This window comes from Gambusia affinis, linkage group LG16, assembly GCF_019740435.1.
Source record: "Gambusia affinis linkage group LG16, SWU_Gaff_1.0, whole genome shotgun sequence".
Taxonomy (NCBI): Eukaryota; Metazoa; Chordata; class Actinopteri; order Cyprinodontiformes; family Poeciliidae; genus Gambusia; species Gambusia affinis.
The window spans coordinates 4,694,671-4,716,582 of NC_057883.1; the positions used below are offsets into that span (position 1 = coordinate 4,694,671).

Here is a 21,912-nt window from a genome sequence, read left to right on the forward strand (position 1 = left end):
AAAAGGAAAAAAGGGTGGATGATAACGATATGACCGATCTGTAGTGGAATATTTTCTACTTCTCTGATTTTCTCCTGTACATCTTATTGACTATTCTTTTAATAACAGCTCTTAGCTGGTCTGTTGTACCTCATGTCTTCCACCCACATGACCAAAACCACGGGAACAACAGCGCACTGTGTCTGGTACGGCTACTTCAACATCAATGCCCACTTTGTGTCTCCATCCATCTCATCTGAGCATGGATCTTTTGTGCTGCATACACAATGCGGATGTGCTAAGATAATAGCTTGTTATCCCGATACATCACTTGTCGAGATTGAGACGCCACATGAGACGGACCGAAGGGGAACGCAGAGAAATCTGAAGAGACCCCACAAAAACCAGAGTCACTTTTCAGTCAAAAACGCTTCCTGAAACCCAGAATGTCGAGCAAACAATAGTGATTTAATTTTATTTTTTTTACCAGCAATGGGTCTTAAATCATTGCAGGGGAATTTTAGCCTGCTCTTATTTGCTGAATTGCTGTGATTTGGCCACTTTGGAGTATGGTTGATCCTATGAAGTTGAGGTAATGGATTAGAAAATCCTGCTTCCAACAGTTACAGGAAGTTAGCGAATACCGCTTATTATATTACTATTATACTACAATCTAAGCGTTTCATATCAATAATGATCAATATAAATAATTATTGATTAATTTTTTGTTTTAATACCTGACATACTGCCAAATTGATGACATAACTTTTCCTGTTTTATCCACAGTTTTCACTCCATGCCATTGTTTGTCTTTTATTATTTTCAAGCATTTATGAAGCATGGTGGCAAAAGCTGGAACTGCTGCTGTGCAAGTTAGTCAACAGGTTGTTGCTAAGTGACCAAAGAGTGAGTGAGTTAGCTGATGCCACCAACCTTGCTTAGCTTGACATGAGAGGTTGAGCAGCTAAAGCCTGTCCTCTGCCTACATCTCCCAGAACGCTGTGTGGTTCTGGATCGGAGTTCAGGGAATATTTGGAATATTCTATCAAACGTATTATCTATTGGTATTGATCATGCGTCTTTTGCAATATACATATATATATATATATGTATGTAGTACATATGTTGGTTTGTACAGAGTTGTCAAATGCAAAAAAACAGAAAAAAGGGTGCAAATACTTTTATGATACTGTAAGTCTAAATTGATCATTGCAATCTACATTTTTCTTATGTACACAGGGTTTCCCTCAGTGTATTAAGCCTGGTGGGCCCCCAGGCTAAGCATTACTTATTTATTCAAGTCTTTTTAAAATGTTTGTATGTTTTAAAGCTTTATAGTTGGTGTTCAGGTATTACTCCTCCAATCTTTTAATAACATATAATTATCAAGTGATATTTTCAAATTTCCTGTCAACTTTAAAAAACTTTTTACTCAAAAACACGACGGGCTGCCGGATGAATGACCTCCCTGGTACCCAACCACCGGGCTCAGCAAGTTTTCTGAGGGAAACCTTAGTGCATTTCTCCACTTTTAATAAAACAAAAGCACATGCACAGACATTATGAAGTTCCTCTGCTTTTATCTGCTACTTTTTACTTTCCACCAATTTGTCTGGGCCTTCTGGACAGGCACCCCCAGTTCTGCTTATAGCTTTAGGCATCATTATCACTTCGACTCTTTATCGCTCCTTATTGGATTAGAGTGGGATCGTTCAGATGAGCCGAGCCTGAGTAATGTAAACAGCTGCAGCCAATACCCAGTGAGAGCTACCAATCTAAAGCCACCACTACATTATCAGGACAAGCACAGAAATATGATTTAAAAACACGCCGTGTGCAAAGTGGTTCTGCTAAATAAGACAGACAAAAAAATGAAATAAAAAGTTTTCATTGCAGGCTAAATGCAACATAATAATTGTAAAGATGTAGACACATGCTTGAACACAAAAAACACGTACTAAACAATAAGAACACAGCAGGAAGACTCTCCAATGTCACTGAAAAAAGGAAGAAAACTTCAAAGCATGATCTTCGTAAAATAATAGCATGACGGCAACAACGGCAGCAACAACGACAGCAACGGCGACATCCCTACAGAAAAAAAAAAGAGGATTATAGGAAGTTCTGTACCTTCCGAGTTGTAGGAGTCTGTCTCATCATATTTGTAGGAGGAGAAAACACACACACACACACGAGAGACAGTCACCAAGAAACACACACAGAGGAAGGAGATAAAACAGGTAAATATCTACGGAGAAAAAGAGTTCAGGACAGACAGGCTGGAAGCCGAACAATCAGGACAGGCAGCGGCTCAGGCTGGGAAGCTGCAGTGGAGCAAACGGCCGTGACGATTTTATTCCCAGGCTCCCCCCCTCCCTGCCTCGGTCCATCCCTTCCTCCCCACTGTCGTCCTCCTTTATGTCCTCTTTCTCGGTTTCTCTCATAATCCGTTAGCCGGAGCCGTCGGTTGATGCCTCCTCTGTGCTCTCACCGCCGCTGTCGCCCCGGCTACACAAGAGATGCTTCTGCCTCCCTTAACCTACCGCTCCCCTCTCCCCCCCCGGACTGTGATTTGTCAGCCCGGACCGATGCCGCGCGCCTGCATTACATCACTGTGTGCCCTCCCTGCCTCCTCGCTGCTCACCCACTCATCACCACCCCGACCAGAGACAGACAGACAGGGAGGGAGGGATGGGTGAGGCAGCAACTGGGGACAGACAGAGGCTGGGAGACAGAGGAGGGCGGCGCCGTGAATGGAAGTGATGAGGTGGAGGCTGGGGGGGAGGTAAAAATGAGCAGCAATGCTGATGCAAGCCTCTCGTCTCCTAGCAACACTGGTAGGCCCTCCAATGGGATTATTAAAATAAGGTTCACAAAAACCACAGCCGATCGTTGGAGGGGGGGGTCTTACACCTGATGTGCTTCATGGAGTCACTCCTGATTATTATTCATAAGACATTTCTGAATCTTCCTTAGATAATATATTTGAATATTATATTTGGAAAAAAGGGGCAATAAATCAACCTGTTGCTGGTAACAGAGAGTTTTGACAGGTGGTAAAATAAAAAAGGAAAGAAGGTCTATCCACCTAAAGGCGTTCACTTTCTGCACTAACTGGGTGTTGCAACGTGAGACCTGGAACGTGAGCACGGTCTTTTCACTTCTGTCTGCCTCTAAGTCCAGACTGGATTTTTCTCTAACCTTTAAAAGTAAAAAAAAAAAAAACGGTCCCTACTTTTACCTTCAGACGGTTTGGTGACATTTAGCTTGTTATAGCCAGTTAGGAGCCTGTTGGTTTCCACACAAGGTCATCATCGTTGATTTTTAAAAATCATTTACCTAAAACATTACAAACATTATTCTAATTGGAGTAATGGACAGGGTAGTGTGTAGCTGTATTCAGGATCAGATTTAACTCTGGACTTTGGCCCATTCTACCACATGAATGTGCTTTGACCTAGACTTGGACAAGATGTCCAATTGCAGTTTTCATCACAGCTTCAGTGTATGCCGAACAGCAACTACAAAGGATAATATTTGGAAGGATGTTATATGTCAAGTATCACGCAGTGATAGCCCTGCATGTTCATATTTGGCCAGTTGGATGGACTGTAAAGCCTTGTTTCCATTGAGTGGTACAGCATGGGCCAATGTGGGTACGTTATTTTGTCTGCTTCCACTGTAAAAGTGGCTCATGCATCTGACCCGCTCCACATCGTTCCTCCATCGTAAAACAAGCTTGCAGTGTAGTATCAACAATCTAAATGGTCATTTGAATCCTTAACAGCCAAAAGCGAGTTGAGTAACTACCACGATATCTCCCTCAGCTCCACTAATCTCCTCCTCTCAGCCAACATCTCAGCAGGAAATTAGAGAGCAGTAAGAGGATTAATTTGGGGCTGATACCCTGATTAGCTGCAAGCTTTGAACCTAAAGCACTGTCATAGAAAAAACCCCAACTCTGTTTATGTGTATCATAACAGAGCAGTCGAGGGAAATCTGTTTGGTTTAAATATTTAACGTCTTTTTCTGTAGGCCATTTGCTTTCTCTCCACTCTGCGATTCAGGAGATGCTCTCAGGGTGATGGAGTGAGAGGCTGGAGGGCAGAAAGGAAAGATGAGCTCAAATGCAGATGTATCAGGTTCCAGCCTTCCCAGGAAAGAAAAGCCATATTGCCCTGGGGTCACTTGGTGCAAGACAGAAAGGGGATAAAATTACCACCATGGAAGCATCAGCAACACTTTACCAAACACCCTCAGCTGGTATGGGGTGTGTATGTCCACGAGATACACGTCTCCTTCCCTCATCTGTAAAAAGGATGCATACGTCCTGCACTGGCTTGTGTGTTTCTGAAATGTCAGCTTTCCTCAGGTTTAACAGTGGAGGTTCGTCGTTGGACGATGGTAAAGTTCAGCCTCCTGGATGCTGGAAATGATCGAATACAGCAGGCCGACAGGAAATCTATGCTCCGCAGGTCTCTGCAGGCGGGAGGGCGTCTCATTTCACCTCGGTCACACTCTGACATTTTCCATTCGCTACGACGGAGGAGCGTCCACGCGTAGGAGTCGGAGGACGACGGTTAACGAGCCACAGTGGATCTCATGGTGAGTCCAGAAAAAAAATAAATAAAGGATGTAATCAGATTTTTAAAACTGCAAAGTATATTAAAGTAAATATTTCCAGCCCGTTATTTCTGGATCTGTCTTTGTATTGAAGATATGCATATCCTGATGCAGGACAAAAAAAAAGCTGATCAGTGACTTTGCGCTTTGCGCCTGCTGCAGGACAATTTGTTCACATATGCAGCAAATGTCTCTAATTAGCCTCTTGCAGCACCAACATCCACTGAACTGTCCACTTTCTAAAAGACTGAGCAACGATGCAGAACTGAATTGTTTCTGGTTCAGGAAATTTGCTACCATTGATTTTAAGTTAGTTTCTTTTTCTACAAAGAAACAAATAATACCACTGATCCATAAAAAACTCAGAGGGGATTCTGAAACTACCTCCAGCTCCTGATGCTACAGAATTTAAAAAAAATCTGACAACTACCTGAATGAAACAAAATAATGAAATAATAAAAATCCCACTATGTAGTCAGATAAAATGTTTTTTAAAGGGGCGGAGCTATGTGTCTTCTAGGCATTTAATAACACTTTATAGCTTTATAAAGTAAATCTGTTAACTTCAGTTATTGTAAAATATTGTACATATGAAACATGACTTAAATTAGACTTCATAATTTAACAACTTGAATTCATTTAACTTCCTGAGACTCCGCCTTCAGGAAGTAATCACAACATGGCCCCTCTATTAACCCTTTAACTACCTTTTCACCAGTGTTCCACTGGCATCATGAGTTCATAAGATGCGCAGCTCCACCGAGTGTTTGCTCCTTCAGACTAGCCAGGACCGATTAGCAGGGTGGTGGACTCGAGGGAGAGGGATGCTCAATGAAGTAGATGCTTGTAAACTGGAGCCCTGAGGAGGAGCTTTGTCCTCGAAGGCGGAGCCAAGTTCAACCAGGGCTTTTGCACAGCTGAATGGTTGCCATGGAGATTAAAGGTTTTCTCAAACATACATGAAAGAATCAAAGCAACACTCCAGGTATATTTGTGATGAGGGAACAACATTAAAGGATGATGTAAAGCTAAAAAATTTTGTTTTACGCGCCTTTAACAATGGATAGAAAAAAGCTTTGGTCTTTATTTTTTAAATGACATTTTGTACATGTCACCATTAAATTAATAAACATTCCACTTCATAAACATCCAATCAAATCATACTGATTTCTCTCCAAATAATTTTTTTTCAGCCCAGAAGTCGCGAATACAACATCCCTGCTGTGAAACATGGTGATGGCAGCATCATGCTGTGGGAGTGCTTTACTTTTAGCAGACACAGCACAAAGCTAAAGAAACCCAAAAAAAGGATAACGTCATGAGGTTCACAACAATGGCCTAGTCAAAGTACAGCCTAAATTTAATCAGAAATTTGAGTCAAGAATTGAAAATTAATGCTTGTGGTTGTAATGTGACAAAATGTGAGGAAGGTTAAAGGATATGAATACTGTATTTTGAACTTAACTTCATAATAATATTATTAATTATTATTTTCTTAAGGTTTTTTTTTAAGAAAATAGATTTTCTAGTCTAGTAATGTCTTCCAGTTTACAGATCATAGGCAAAAAGTTTTCTATTCACTATGAATAAAAATCTGCAAAAATAGTCTCTGAAAACTGTACTAAGTTAAAATCAAATCTATACTACAAGGTCTGAAAATATTAAAAGTGTCTATCAAAAATAAAGTATTCTTTATTTTTCTTTCATCACACGTAAATATGCACAAGAAACACACAGGCACAGAGCGTAGAGACGGAGCAAACATGGCGGACGGAGCTGAATGAATGCAGAGTGAGCGGTTCAGGTGAAGACAGACTCTCTTCTACAAACGCAGAGCGCCTCCCTACGAACAGCAGGGGTGGCGGAGCTGCAAGGAATCATGGGAATGATGCAGCGGCAAGGCCATTCAGAGCCACGGCTACCACGGCGACAGCGGCTATTATCATCACCAGAACATTGCAACAGTACCGAGTTTAGGGAAACATGCTGCACCTTTTTGGGCTTCAGTCCTCGCTGCGTGGTCCAAGGAGTGAGAGGAGGGAGTGGGGGGGGGAGGGTGGAGGTTAAAGGTCAAGAGAAAGACAGCGGCATGCAGGGGTTGACGGGAACTCGAACTGATTTTTGGTCATCTTCAGAGAACCGTAGACAGATTTACAAATCGTCTAGTTGGTTTACTTTCTAAATGTTAATACTCCAACAAAAGTATTGACATTTATTAAACTTTATCACGTTTCATCATAATCACAAATTTTGACGCGTTTTATTTGGATTTTATGTGAAAGACCAACACAGAGTAGAGGATGAAAACAAAGAGAAACAAGACTTTCTGCAAAAATAAACAAAATGTTACCAAGTATTTTTGGTATAGTTTCTATTTGCAAATATCTTACTTCACTTGAAATAAGACAAGACGAACATAGAAGTTACTTTTCAGCAAGATATAGGAGCTCGTTTTGAGTCAATAATTTCTTTTTTACTCATTAGTAAAAAAAAAAAAACGTACTTGTTACATTGGCAGATTGTTTTACTTATAACATGGGGAAAATGTCTTGTTTTCAGCAAAATATAAAATTATATCTTTAAAACCCGTAGTTATGACTTTGCAACTCATAATTATTACCTTAAAGTCAATTATGACTAAAACTCAGAATTTTGAATTTAAACCCCATAATTATGGTTCAAAAACTCAAAGTTACGACTTTAAATTCAAGTAATGATTTTGTTACTTTAAATCTCAAAATTACGAATTTAAAACCTGTAATTGGACTGTTGTTTATCTTTCATGGCACATATGGGCTTCCGTAGACAAGAGCACCTTGTGCCTTGTGTTTACCATGTCCACTGCGTTTCTTGTGACAAAAGGAACTTTTTATAGCTTTGCTTGAGCATTTAAACTCTTTTTGCTCCATTTGCACATATAGGCGCAGCAAAACAGTATTCACTTATGATGTAACTGCTGAAGGCAATTGTTTCACTGAATGGTACTTAACAGTAGGAAAAGGAACTGAAAATTGGAAAACTCTGCCTAGCTTTTCTTCTCCTTCACAGTCATGTGCTGTTTTGTGTCAGTCTGTCATTTGAAATCCTGATCAAAGACGCTGCAGTTTGAGGTTTTAAATCGACAAAATGGAGTATGAAAGTTTTTGCAAGGCAGAGTAAAAACATTAAACAAAATGTGGTAAATACCACAAATGTTATTGCAGCATTACTTCAGTTGCTACTTAAAATTGAGACCTCGAAACTGTGAAAGTTTCACCTCTTTTCAGGGAACTTCATCAGATTTCTGAAAGACTAAGGTAAGCAGTAAAACAGCCGAAAATCTCACATAAACTTCATGCAAATAAATCATACACTAAAAACATGCCGATCTAAAATCCCGCTCAGCATCAGAGGTGATTTAACTGAAAGGAAATACCGCCCCCTGCTGGACCAAACATTAAGACTCTGGATTCTGCTAAAGCTAAACTGCATTGCTGGTTTCAGATGTTTTCAGATGTTTTTGAGTTTCTGCTTGAATCCGAAGCATCATTTAACAGGTTAAACTGCAGGTTATCAGATCAATGCTGAAGCATGCTGAAAATTAATTTCTTTTATAGTAAACAGAAACAAAAGGTCACTTTTAGTGTTTTATCTACTGGACATAAATTATATCAGTATGGATGACATTTGACCTACCAGTTTGGCAGACTTGGACGTCTCCAGGATCTCTGCAGAGACAAAACAAAGACATATACTCAAATATTGTTATCATACAACTCTGCTTTACAAGGTGTAAAGTTTATCAATCAATCAATCAATCAAACTTTATTTGTATAGCACATTTCAGCAGCAAGGCATTTCAAAGTGCTTTACATCAAATCAAACACAAAAATACAATGCAACATAGAATCAACAGTAAAAACACAACATAGTCAGATTCCGTCAATAAATTTGCAATTGATTACGTTTCAAATACAACTCTAAACAAGTGGGTTTTTAGTTGAGATTTAAAGGAAGTCAGTGTTTCAGCTGTTTTACAGTTTTCTGGAAGTTTGTTCCAGATTTTTGGTGCATAGATGCTAAATGCCGCTTCTCCTCGTTTGGTTCTGGTTCTGGGGATGCAGAGCAGACCAGAACCAGAACCTGAGAGTTCTGGAAGGTTGATACAACAGCAGCAAATCTTTAATGTATTGTGGTGCTAAACCATTCAGTGATTTATAAACTAACAACAGTATTTTAAAGTCTATTCTTTGAGCTACAGGGAGCCAGTGGAGAGACTTTAAAACTGGTGTTATGTGCTCTATCTTCCTGGTTTTAGTGAGAACACGAGCAGCAGCATTCTGGATCAGCTGCAGCTGTTTGATTGATTTGTTGGACAGACCTGTGAAGACGCCGTTACAATAATCAATACAACTGAAGATAAACACATGGATGAGTTTCTCGAGATCTGGCTGAGACATTAGTCCTTTAATCCTGGAAATGTTCTTCAGGTGATAAAAGGCCGTCTTTGTGACTGACTTTACGTGGCTCTGAAGGTTCAGGTCAGAGTCCATCACTACTCCCAGGTTTCTGGCCTGATCGCTGGTTTTTAGTTGTAATAACTGAAGCTGTGCACTGACTCTAGATCGTTCCTCTTTATATCCAAAAATAATAACTTCAGTTTTGTTTTTGTTCAGCTGGAGGAAGTTTTGGCACATCCACACATTTATCTGTTCTAAGCATCTGTTCAGTGATTGGATGGGTTCTGAGTCACCTGGTGACATCGTAATGTAGAGCTCTGTGTCATCTGCATAGTTATGGTAGCTAATATTATTTCCTGTTATAACCTGAGTTAGTGGGAGCATATAGATATTGAATAAGAGGGGTCCTAGGATTGAACCTTGGGGTACCCCACATGTGAGACACATGTGGGGTTTAGAGACACATCCTGTCATAAAGATTATAAAGTCAACATAAAATGTTATCTTTTGAACAGATTGTGACCACATTACACTAAACTGTCATCTCCAGATGAAGCACTTCTATTAAACTTCCCATATACTGACCTTTTCCCTTTTTTAAGCTTTAGCAACGGATCTTTGAAGCAACACTTTAGAGACATTGTTTTTATATCACAGAAAGCTGTTTTCGACAATCATACTTCTATTTATTAAGACTAGTCTTATAAAGTATTTATTAGAAAGCCATAATTTTCTGATCATTTTGAAGATATGAATCACTCAAGAAGGACAAGTACTGTGTCATGTGCCGTTTTTTTTCTTCGTACCTAACCCACGGTGGGCCACAGGTGTAAAAGAAACAAAAAGCACAAACACACAAAAAGAACAAATGCAACAGAAAAATGGTGCAAACAACAAATGATGCAATCACAGAAAAAATGTTGCATCAAAAGGAAACGAAAGCAAAAGGCAAAATGGTGCAAACAGCAAAAACAACAGCAACAATGCTGCAAACTCCACCCACAAAAGCTCCGGACCACTAGGGGGAGTCGGTCACCAAAATAACCAGACACTCTGTGAAGATGGGATGTCATTATTTAAAGAGATGCGGAAAAGAGAATGAAAAGGTGCATTATTGTTCATGTCTGTTTCCAATGTGCATTCTTTTACAATATTTTAGAACAGCAGTGTATCGACGTAGGTAATATTACCTACTGCAGACTCCCCCTAGTGGCCCGGAGGACACCTGTTGGCGGCATTAGTAAGCAGCGTTTCATGCTTGTTTCTGTTTTTACTATTTTGTTTAATGATTGTTTTTTTTTTTGTTTTAATTGAAACTAACATACTTAGAAGTATGTTCTAAACATACTTCTTTAGAACAAATCTACAAATTATAAAATTGCATCTTCCTTTGTCTTCCTGGCAGCAGCCAGTTACTGCATGTTGGCATTTTGGATCATTTTGCTCGGCTTGTTTCGCTACATTTAGCGCAAGACCTTCAATCTCCCCAAATCCACTTTGTGAAGCACTTTGTAATGGATATGTGTGTGAAAGGTGAAACAGAAATATCATTTTAGTTACGTTTAGTATTAGTAATTTTTTTTCTTCTTTCCTGTTGTCGCAGAATTTTGCCTGCAGTTGCAGCATCTTTCTTTTGAATTTTTTTTTCTGTTGATTGTTCGGCGTGGGGTTTTCCATTTTCTGTAATTGTAAAATTTTTCCTTTGCATGGTTTTTCCTGCTGTTTGTTTATTTTTTTGAGTTAGTGTTTTTGGATTTTCAAGCAGTGTCAAATTTAAGCGCATTTTTGCCATTTTTGCATCCGTCGGCCCCTTTACCAAGCAGTTTCTTGAAACACTAAATGCAAATTCTGCCGGACCCTACGAACGTGTTCGACTTACTTCACACATGCGAGCGCTCACCTCGTTTGGGGACCCTGCCGGTGGTTGGCTCAGGGGTCTCTGGAGAGGTGTCAGCGCCGTCGTCAACCAGCTGGATCTGAAACAGAGAGACAGAGAGGGGGAAGCAGTCAGTTGTGTCTGAAGAAAACAAAAAACACAAGCTTCCACCTCTAGCCCACTTTACAACGAGGCGGACAGATCCAACACCCTCATCGACCTCATGTTTCACAGATACAAAACAACAGAAGACTATTTTATAAATAATGGAAGGCCTTTAAAATATTTAGCTCAACTGTTAACTACTGCAGGTGTTTAGGATGGGCTCTGAAAACATGTTGGAAATTGGTGGAGTCATTCGGAGATAAAGACAAACCAACCAGGTCTGCATTTTTTTTTTTTTAATGCCTTGCATTATTATGTGATGACAAGAAGACACACGTAAAACATGCTGAGCCACACATACCATAAACTCAAATAAAAACAAACCTGCAGCAATGGAGAACAGGGTCTAACTGCAGAGGGAAATGTTCCCACCCACAGTAAGAGCCTGAAACTGAACCTCAACCATCCAAACATAACAGCAGGTGTAGGTGGGAAGGAACAGCCTCGCTCTGGGTCACAGGTGAATTTCTGCGGCACGTCTTCTATGTATTTCCAACTCCACAAAAAGATGCTTCGAAGAGCGGTTTTGTTTTCCCGCATTACCTGCGACTGCCTGACGAAAATGCCGTAGTTCTCCTGACAGGTGAAGTAGCGCTTGCCCTGCACCGTGCCGTCGTTCTTGCCCTTTGGTTCGTCCAGGATGACGCCCACCCACTTCCCGGAGGCGAACAGCGTGTTCCCGATGTAGGCCACCGTGCCGCGCTGCCCCTTGCCGATCACCTCCACCAGGGAGCCCACCTTGGCGGGCCGCCCGCCCCCGTCCGAGCTCATCCTGCTGCTGCCGCTGCTGGTGGTCTGAGTGGGACAGGGGACAAGTAACATGCTTAGCTCACCTGAACGCAACATGGATGGTGATTGAAAACAAACTTACGACGTCCTTTTGTGCTCCAAAACGTGGTTTTTCCTGGCTTTTCAGCTTTCTGCTCACATTGGATGTGAATGTAATCTATTTCTGTTGCTTCCAGCTGTTTTCTCTTGCCCTTTTAGGCTGTGTTGTTAAATTTACATCCCTGATTATGAACAAGTGTAAAAAAAAAAATTAATAAAAGCTGTTGAAAAGGAAATGATTCTGTTTTGATTTTTTTTTTTTAGAACACCAAAAATAGATCATGTGTTGCGGCAGAGAGACAGCAGATAAAAGCTGATATTAAAAATACAACAAGAAGAACGACACTTACAGTTAATTCAAATGTAAAGTGAACCAGAGCTGCAACTAATGAGCAATCAATTCATCTATTTGTCAGATTATTGTAAAAAAAAAATAAAAAAAAGCTTGGCCAATCTACAGATTTTTCATTTAGCAACTTTAAAAAAATGTTTATACAATATTAGAAATACAATAAAAGATGCTAATGAACAGACAAGTTATTCCTTTTTTAAATAAAAAAACTTTTTTACCAAAATTGCAATATCACAGCATTCCTATAGTGAAATTGAACCAAGTGAAGCTAAAACTACGCCGCTTGAGATTTGATCAAGGGTCCAGCAATAAAATACAACAGCAATTATTTTTAGATATCCTAAAATTTTAGACATGTTTACAACATTTCTGTATAGTAAATGACCAGTTTTGAAACATGTAGTGTTTTTTGCTTGTATACAGTAAATGGTTAAGTTTGGTCAAATCTGAGAGGAGACAGAAAAAAACAAAAGAAAAAAAAAAGCAAAACTGGAATGCACTGATGTGAAAATTTGGGCCGACACCAATAATAATATTGCTGTTATAGCCAATATCTATCCATATATATTCCCCTACAATGTTGACAAAGTGAAAAAATTACCACTTCTCTGCTTCAGTAAAGCACGCCACAATGCGGTGCTGAACTACCATTACTGTCACACAAGCAAATAAATATCAGATAGATACCGATATGCCAATGCCAATATATCGTGCATCAACAGCAAAATGTTATACTTTCATTTTAACCCCCTCAGATGTGTGGGTCAGAAAAAAAAGTCAAACAGCATCCTTGTCCTGATCCTGCATTTTTTTAAGGAAAAAAAAAATATCCTGCTGAGACTTTTTAATGCAGAGCTTGGACATGGAGAGGAAAACACACATTGAACCAAACCTATCTTTGCTTTCAACAATTTTAGAACGTAATGATGCTGCAAAACCCAATTAACAGAGCGATGTCCAAGAACTGATGGTGAGTCAGCAGAACGGCACACACAGGAGAAGATTTTATTACTCTCCAAAGGAACACGACCGGACTCTCCTTGAGCTTACACCGTCCGTGTAGCCTGTTTAATTTAAAGGTTAAACCAGCTAGAAAACCTACATATGAAGCAACTCATAACAAAACGCAGCAGCATAAAGGTCAGTCAACAAAATGAGACTAATTTGTCCAATCCATGTTGAGATTCTATGGGCTAACTCTCCTGAAACTTCTTTCAGTAGTTGATCAAATCTTATGAGTATATACCATGTATCAAGTCACTCATTCTCAAGTATCGGAAAACGACATGCTGTTTATATAAAGCCTCTTTCTGATCAAAAGAAGCCTTTCCAAAACTTATACAGGCTGAAAAATCAAGCTAACATTCAGAGCAGTAACATGCTAATAGTTAGCAGTGATATGTTAACTATTTCCAAGCTACATTGGCCATTAGCAGCAACAAACTGTTCTTGCTAATACCAACAGCATCAATATAGCTAGCATGTCAGCAGCTAGACATATTGTCCATTAACAGCTGTGGCTAATGGCTGATGTAGCTAGCTGCTATTGCTGCTAATGGCTGACAAAGCTAGCAAATGGCTGATATGGTCATGTAATGTTTCCATCACCTGGAAGTTAAGAGGGGAAATAAAACTGCAAACTTGACATTGCCATCTCAAAATGGTAGATTGAAAAGAGAAAGAATAAATTTTAATGATAGAAATTAGTCTAGTAAAATCACTTTAAAGCCTCAGATGGAAACAAAATTTGCTGGATGATAAATGGTGCCAGAAGTTATTGCAATAAACAATACACACTCTCTCAAAATAACAATATTAGGTAATACAGCGGCAATGGCAAAATAATCCAAGAATACATTCTCAATATACTTTTAATTTCTCAGAAAAACTATAAATCATGCAAGTGGAAATTATCGAGCTCCTTTTATTTCTAATGTGATTGATTGATTTATTGTTTATTGCGATTGGCATATTCACTGTAACCAGAACCACAAAGAGGAGGTAGCTGGAAAAGTATTTATCCAACTATTTTAACCCATCAAAAGGCTAAAAAAAGGGAAGAAATTAGTTGAGTTTAAGTTTGGGGGAGAAGCTAAACCCAGAAGGAGCGGCAGGGAAGAAGAAAAATCAAGAAAAGGGTCAGCACTGCAATTCCATTTTTCCCGATGTGGTGCGGCTCTATAATCCCAGATATGCACTACATCAACTGCTTACATAAAAGCAAGCATTACTAAACCATAAGCCAGTAAATAATTTAAACTCAGCATACAAATGCATATTTTAACTGGTTATATCCCATAACGAGCCTGTACATCACAGTTAAGAACTTGGAGATCTGACTAATGGTTGCAGTGAAACCACATCAGAAAGTTTCGGTTCGTAACGGTAGAGAATGGAAAATGATACACAACACAAGGCGCCACTTTTAAAGGTTCATGCGGAATACCTTGAAGATATTTGGGCTTAAAAAGTGTTAATTTAGGTCGACAGTCAGTAATAAGTATTTCTATAGTTTCGACCCGACAGCCACGTGCTGGAGGAAGAGCACCTGAACAGGCCCTGTTGAATTATTTAGTGCCACTATAGTCTTACAATGCAACCTCACACTGAATGCAAGCCTAAAATAAAATTAGAAGAACAAAACTTCTACATGAATCGTCTGCCATATCCATTTTATTATGCTACACAGAATTTATTTATATTAGAAATAACTATATTTAAAACAAAAAGAGCTAGTACCTAACAGGTACTAGCAAATGGCTAGGACAAGTGGATATCCTGATCCACTTGGGATCAGGATATCCACTTGTCCTGATCCCAAGTGGATATCCACTTGTCCTGATCCCAAGTGGATATCGGAAATTGTTCCGATATCAGCCAAAAAACGAGAATTGGATTATATTGGCCTGCATCCCAAATCTAAAATGGAAGCACTCTGATTCAGGATTTAGTCCGTTCTGGGTTTAATCTGACCCCGCATTTCTATTGCTAGCATCCCGCATGCCCATGGATGCATTGGTTAAAGAGGTAGCATTACATGTTTTCCAGGCTCAGAGTATTATTTTATAGCATAATCAATTAACTCTGTCACTTTGAGTTGTTTTAAAAAATGCTGTATACATCAAACAAGACATTTAAGAAATTTTACTTCCTAATTTAATGCCTTGAAATTGGGTCTCTGTCTTTTTAAAAACGCCTGCTCTTTCTGGAACTCCACCTTCAGGAAGTCATCACAGCATCGCTCCTCTATTAACCCTTTAAAAACGTTTTTACCTGCATAAAAACGCTGGAACTGAAAAGTAGCTCCTTTAATGAGCTCAGCAGATGCCCAGTTCCACTACGGGTTTGCTAATTGTTGCTGGCTAGTCTTAAGGAGCTGCGAGGCGGAGTCCAGGGAGAGAGCACCTCTGAGGTGGAAGCTTAAAAACTGCAGCTGTGAGGAGGAACTGCGTCTCAAAGGCGGAGCTAAGTCCCCCGAGGCATTTTGCACAGCTGATTGGTTGCCATGGAGATTCAAGAATTTCTCAAACATGCATGAAAGAATCAAGGCAACACTCCATGTATGTTTTTGATGAGAGAACAATATTAGAACATGATGAAAAGCTCAAAAAAGTTGACTTTACATAGTTTTGCCCTATAATGGGTCAGTTGTTCTCATACATATTGTGGTTTGAGTAATATCACTGGATCCAACATTTTCTAACACTCCGCACTGCAAAATAAGTAACAAAGGTTTGTTTGATTTGTGCTGATATCGCATCAGTTTGATATCTATATCGTATCGGAAGTGAAAAAGTTGCATCGGGACACCCCTGATATCTATTCTGCTTTCCAATCTGAAGGACGTAAGATATCTTACTTATTTTTTTTTTTAGAAAATTTCTGAGTTGAAGCACTGATGTCATCCCTCCTTGTGACAGGGAAGCCAGCCTGACTCAGAGACGGATGACCGACAGGAAGTCTCCCAGGAATCTTGGATTTTTGTGGTTTGTTTGTTTGTTTGTTTGTTTATTAAAGTGAACTCATAAAAAATAAAAATTATCTTTTAACCCAAAAAAATGCCTATGTCATATACCGACAGAGAGTTGAGTCATAACAAAAGCAACAATGTTGAACCCCGGAGGGGCATCTCAGCCAAACAAAGAGGCGACAACTGATGCTGGAGAGCGGCACGTCTGAAATGGATTAGAAGCCCCCCGTTCTACTGAAAGCAGGAGATGACACAGTGAAAACAGACAACTTCAATATTCAGCCACGCACTCACCCGGGTGTATGTGCTCCTTCTGGTCTGTGACATGTTTACCGGTCGCTGAGCCTCCCCCCAAAAAAACTGCCTGTCTTCACTGAAGGAGTGGGATAAAAATTAAGGAGAGCATCGGCTAGACAGAAGGTGGTGGTAGTAGTGGGGAGAGAGAGAGAGAGAGGAGGGGGATTCAGATTCAGATTCAGAGATGCTGCTGGAGCATCTCTCTCTCTCTCTCTCTTTTCTGTTCTGTCTTCTCGCAAGGATCCCACCTTCCCTCACCGCATCCCAGGAAGCAGGAAGTTTCCAAGCCGATCCAGCCCTCAGATGATTGAAATGGCCGAGCCAAGAAAACGGGGGCAGAAAAAAAAAAATAAAAATAAAGAAGAACTCAAAGCAGCCACGCTTGGTTCGGCTGTGAACGCATCAGCTGAGTGGCTTGCACTGCACTGTCAGTGTCTGCACTGGCTTCTGCGGGAGGGAGGGCGGCGTAGGCCCAGACACAGTCGCTGGGTCCTAAAGCCTGCATGTCTGTTGTTTCAAAAAATTTTAATAAAATTATTTATATTGATAATTTTGTCAGATTACGACCTTAAATCTTTCTTTTCCTAATACAAGAAAAAGAAAAAAAAAAATGACTCTGACCCTCTAGACTAGCAGCAGCAGCAATTAGCAAACACTTGGTCTGCTGTGCTCATTACATGAACATCATGGAGAAACACTGTTGTGACACCATTTTGTAGGCGGAGTGTCAGGAAGAGCAGGAGCTTCTTAAAGCGACAGAGGACAATTTCAAGGCATCAGATACAACCATGACCCCGCCCTCGATCCTTAGGTTATGACATCAATACAGATTTTTTTTCCATCAGCTTCGACTGTATCTGCTGAAATAACCCATCCCCACAGCATGATGCTGCCATTGCTGTTTTTCTCAGTTAGCATAGCAAATTTGGGGTGACGAACATAGTTAGCTTTCCACCACACGTAGCATTTTGCATGCAGGCTAAAGACTAACAGAACCTACTATGTTTCCTTTTTTTAAGTTGGAAAGTTTTCAAACAGCATGTATTCCTTCACTTTAATGGATCACCAGATAAAAATAATTTGATAAAATACGTAGAAGTAAGACAAAATGTGGAAAAAAAAACCCTCACAGGGTAAGAATAATTTTGTTCAGATCTGTGCGTCTGTATTAGGGCGACAACCGTCAAGGTAAAACTTTGATCCTAAATTTTTTAAGATCAAATTTCTCATTTAATTCCAGTTAATGTAAAAAAAAAAAAACAGACTATAATGTAATTTTTACTTTTTTTCCCCACTGCATCAATAAATATCAGTTACTTCAAAATATGATTCAATGAAGTCTCTATGCTGTTTAGTTATAGAAATCATAGTTCTTTCAGTATGTGGCATCCTGAAGAAGCTTATTTCAAAGAGGAGCAATTTTTAGAGCAACATTTGTTTGTGGTGCTATGAATTCTTTGTTACAGTTACCTAAAAAAGAAGTAATAAATAGTTTTTTAAATCATTTTTAGCATCATCCCAATGGTACTAAAAAATAGAGAGACTACACTCATGCTGGCATAAAACAGACCAATAAAACACTTCCTGCTAGGACATTTACCAAACTTACGGCTGTCCAACAAAATAAATCCTCAATGCAGACAGAAAAAAAAAAGTGCATTATATCTCTGTTTTCCCTGCATTGCAGTCTTCAGCAAACCACTGCTACAATTCAATTTCCTTTCTTTGCCAGCATAAGCAACAACAATAATCAACACAGTTGAAAAAGTGGCTTGTTTGTTCTGATTCTGTTTCAGTGTGCACTGAGCATCCAGGTGAGGCTTTGTATTGTTGCTCACTGCAAGCAGATTTCATTCAGACCAAGCCTGGTGATATTGTGGCCCATCACAGAGCCAGGATTAACTGCCTTTTATAAGCACCCCCAAAGCTTTTTTTTCTTTTTTTTTTACTCAAATGCCCTCTCTGTGCTTTGTTGTCATCTTTTTTGCTGTGGAAGCAAATGGTGTAAGCTAATCGCTAAGTGTTAGCCACTGAGAAACACAGGGAAAGAAAAAAAAAAGTGCATACTGACTAAAAAAGGCTTAGTGTTGGACTCTACGTCAATGGGGCGTTCAGGGACACGAAGCAAACCCCTGCAGTCTCTTTGCACCCCTTTTATGCAAATTGGCAAAAGGCAGAACCAAAACATAGGGGCCGGGAGACGCTCCGGCTCTGCAGGAAGCGGGGAGAAGGACGCGTCCTCATCTCCCACAGAGGGAGACCGTCGGTGGACAGCTTAAGGCAAAGATCTCCTTCCTTATGGGAGATGAGGGCAGAGAGAGAGAGAGAGAGAGAAAAAAAGACAGCTCTGCAAAACCCCACGATTCACCTGCACCAAGCCTGATGAGCAGGAACAGAGGTGACTTTAAGGAGAAACATTATGACCAATCCGTCTGCCGGGCGGCCAAGAACACATGAGCGGAAACCGTCAAGGTAAAAATTAAGACAACTAGAATAATGAGCCTTATCTGAATAATAGGACATTTGTGTGTGTGTGAAACATTTTTAAAAAAGCAGCAGCAATATATTTAAACAGACTGCTGGCTGATTTCATCACTATGGCGACGTGTCTGTGCTCAAGACTGATGACAATGATGGACTTCGCTTTGAAAATTGCATTTTTTTGCAAAAATATCTTAATATCAGTGACAAACGTTCAAACTTTACTGATGATTCTCAATTGAATTTAGGATTGAACTTTGACTGGGCTGTTCTAACATGTTTAACCTAAACTACATTATTGTAGAAAGTAATGTTAAAACCTTATTGATGTGTGGAAATGATGTAATGTAATATTTGTTTGTCATTGCGATCAAATAAATGTACACTTTACATGTAATATTTTCAGACTGTTTTTGAGTGAATACAGTGGCTTGTTAAAGTATTCACACCCCTTGAAATATTCCCCATTTTGTCACATTGTAACTGCATTGTAACAAAATATATAAATCATTTTAATTTTCATGAAAGACCAACACAGTGTGGCATACAATTTTGAAGTGGGAAGAAAATTATCCATGATTTTTTAACAAATAAACTGAAAAGTGTGGTGTGAAATTCTCTTTGTACTTCACAATTTTCTTTACCACTTTGTGTTGGTCTTTCACATTAAATGTTTTTGGTTGTAAGGTGATAAATTATGGAAATGTTCGAGGGGTGTGAATACTTTTTCAAGCTCCTGTATATGCCCAAATGTCCCAGTGACCAAAATCTGAAAAGTTACAAAACAGTGTCGGACGTAAGGAGGTGAGTAAAATATGGATATAGAGCAAATATTGCTATACTGTAATAAGAATTTTGCCATTGCATGTTTTTCTAGTGTAGTGCAAAGCTAAGCTAATGCACTATGTTATGGCTAGTTAGTATTTTTTGCATGGAGGTCAAAAATATTAGTCTGATCTGACCAGTCCAGTTCTATCTATTGAAACCTTTAAGTGGGCCTTACTTCTTCTTCCAAATGAAGATGTTAATAATTTGGATTTATTTTGAAGGCAATTCAACAGTTTCACTGCAGTCATTGTGGACTAGAATTTAAACAGAAAAAAAAGTAATTTCTTTAAAAACAGCTAATCTTAGAAATGTAATCTAAAAAAAGGCTGATTTTACTCTCTCTTTTTGCAATTTTATTTATTTTGCTTTTTAGCTCCTTTGACAGGTATTTTGTCCAACTGCTTCATTTACTAAATTTGAATTTGTGTTACACGTCGTTTATTTTGTATTCATTAGAGTACAACTTAAACAAGTATTTACTTCAGTTCTTTTTGATACGGAGTGCAGTGCCATTTAAAAACCTTTTGGTAGCCACACAGTCTTTAATTGTTGTAATTAAACCTGTAACTTAGTATATTTGGGTGAAAACTGACCGTGTCTTACATCAATAACTGGTGATTTTTGAGTGGCTCCATACAAATGAGGAGTTAAACAGCAAAATATAAATAAATAATGTGAAGTAGATTCAATAATCGCTGTTATTTTTGATTAAATCCAACCATGGGTGAAGCAGCCCATTGATAACATGTTCAAGCTCAATACTAACAGGAAACAGGAAACTCGCTGGATTAGATATTAAATAGAGTAAATGAAATTAAAGGGCGATTACGCTGAATTACTGTTAGATTCAGATATGCCTGTTTACAGACGCGTTAAATTTATAAACCCATTGAATCGTTACGTGTTTAAGCCATTTTAACTAGCAATTACAATTAAAATATTTGCATATTTACATATTAGAATGGACATAAAACCGTGTAGTTTTATCAGCGTTCATCGCTGCTGTCAGCTGTCAGTGAGGCACTCCCTGAGCAGCTGCTAGCAGCAGAAGCCGTTAGCATGCACCGGCTGGCTCATTGAAATTAAACCTGTTTAACTCCACTTGTAACATTATTTTATTATCATGTATAATTTTTTGTTTTGTTTATACATTTTACACCGACGCGTCAGCACTCAGAGTGACAGCTGTTCGCTGAGTCTTACCCACTTGCGTCAAAAATCCGGCTTCGCTTCAGCTCCGCGTCCCTGAAGAGCTACATCCATCTATGGTTGTCTGACCGGACGGATCCGACCTGCGGCGTCCGAGTTGATGCCTGACTCGGCCGGCCTCACAGGAGCAGAGGAGCCCGGTGACATGTTCAACACCAAAACTCGGTGTTGGCCATTTAAGCAAAAAATATAAACACAGACAATATTTTATGTAATATTTTGACATATTGTCACCTTCCTAATTTTATTTTATTTTTTTGGTCAAAGGCAATTTTGAAAAAGAAAGATAAATAAATAAATAAATAAATAAATAAATAAATAACTTCGAAAATATGGTACTTATTTTCAATATTTCAAGTAGCCTTATTATATTACTTTTATCCCACTTAAATCTTTCAGATTAAAAGAGATTTTAATATCAGACAAAAAAATAAAAATAAAATAAAATAAAAGTGACCAAAAAGTCGGGATTCACAATATGGAAAAAAAGCTATCCAAACCAAACCTTGGTCATCTGGATATTAAACCTATTTTTAGTTATTAAACTAGTTTTAGTTACTAGGTTTAATTAGGTTTTTTTTCTATATCTGGCGGTGATTCCTAAGTCGCACTGAAGGAATTGTATTTTCATATCTATGCAGAATTATTTTAATTTAGCCACACAAAGATTTTCCAAGCACAGTTATTACACCACATCTCAATCTAATTCAAGTTTAGTCTTTGACTAGGCCATTTCAAACAAATTATTTTGCTTTTATGAGTAAACGTGGCCTTGCAAATGTTTCTCACATTATATCTCATGTTACATCCCTTTCTCTATAGGATGTAACAGGACATGACGTCCTTTCTCTGAAATAAAAACCCC

General features: G+C 39.0%; 1 protein-coding gene across 6 annotated transcripts in view; it reads right to left on the reverse strand.

Moving 5' to 3' along the window:
* The window catches only part of dctn1b (dynactin 1b), a 32,750-nt gene extending 15,812 nt beyond the window's left edge, over window positions 1-16,938 (reverse strand). For 2 of the 6 annotated variants that reach the window (XM_044142759.1, XM_044142757.1), the window contains exons 1-6: window positions 16,527-16,937; window positions 11,626-11,877; window positions 10,942-11,017; window positions 8,278-8,309; window positions 6,571-6,615; window positions 2,110-2,127 (exon numbers count right to left, since the gene is read on the reverse strand). In XM_044142759.1, the coding sequence (XP_043998694.1) occupies window positions 2,110-2,127; window positions 6,571-6,615; window positions 8,278-8,309; window positions 10,942-11,017; window positions 11,626-11,877; window positions 16,527-16,559 (456 nt within the window). In that variant the 5' untranslated portion in view covers window positions 16,560-16,937. Of the gene's footprint in view, window positions 1-2,109; window positions 2,965-6,570; window positions 6,616-8,277; window positions 8,310-10,941; window positions 11,018-11,625; window positions 11,878-16,526 lie in introns of those variants that run through there. The other 4 variants (XM_044142758.1, XM_044142760.1, XM_044142761.1 and 1 more) reach the window with 4 other exon arrangements.
* Window positions 16,939-21,912: the final 4,974 nt, after the last annotated feature.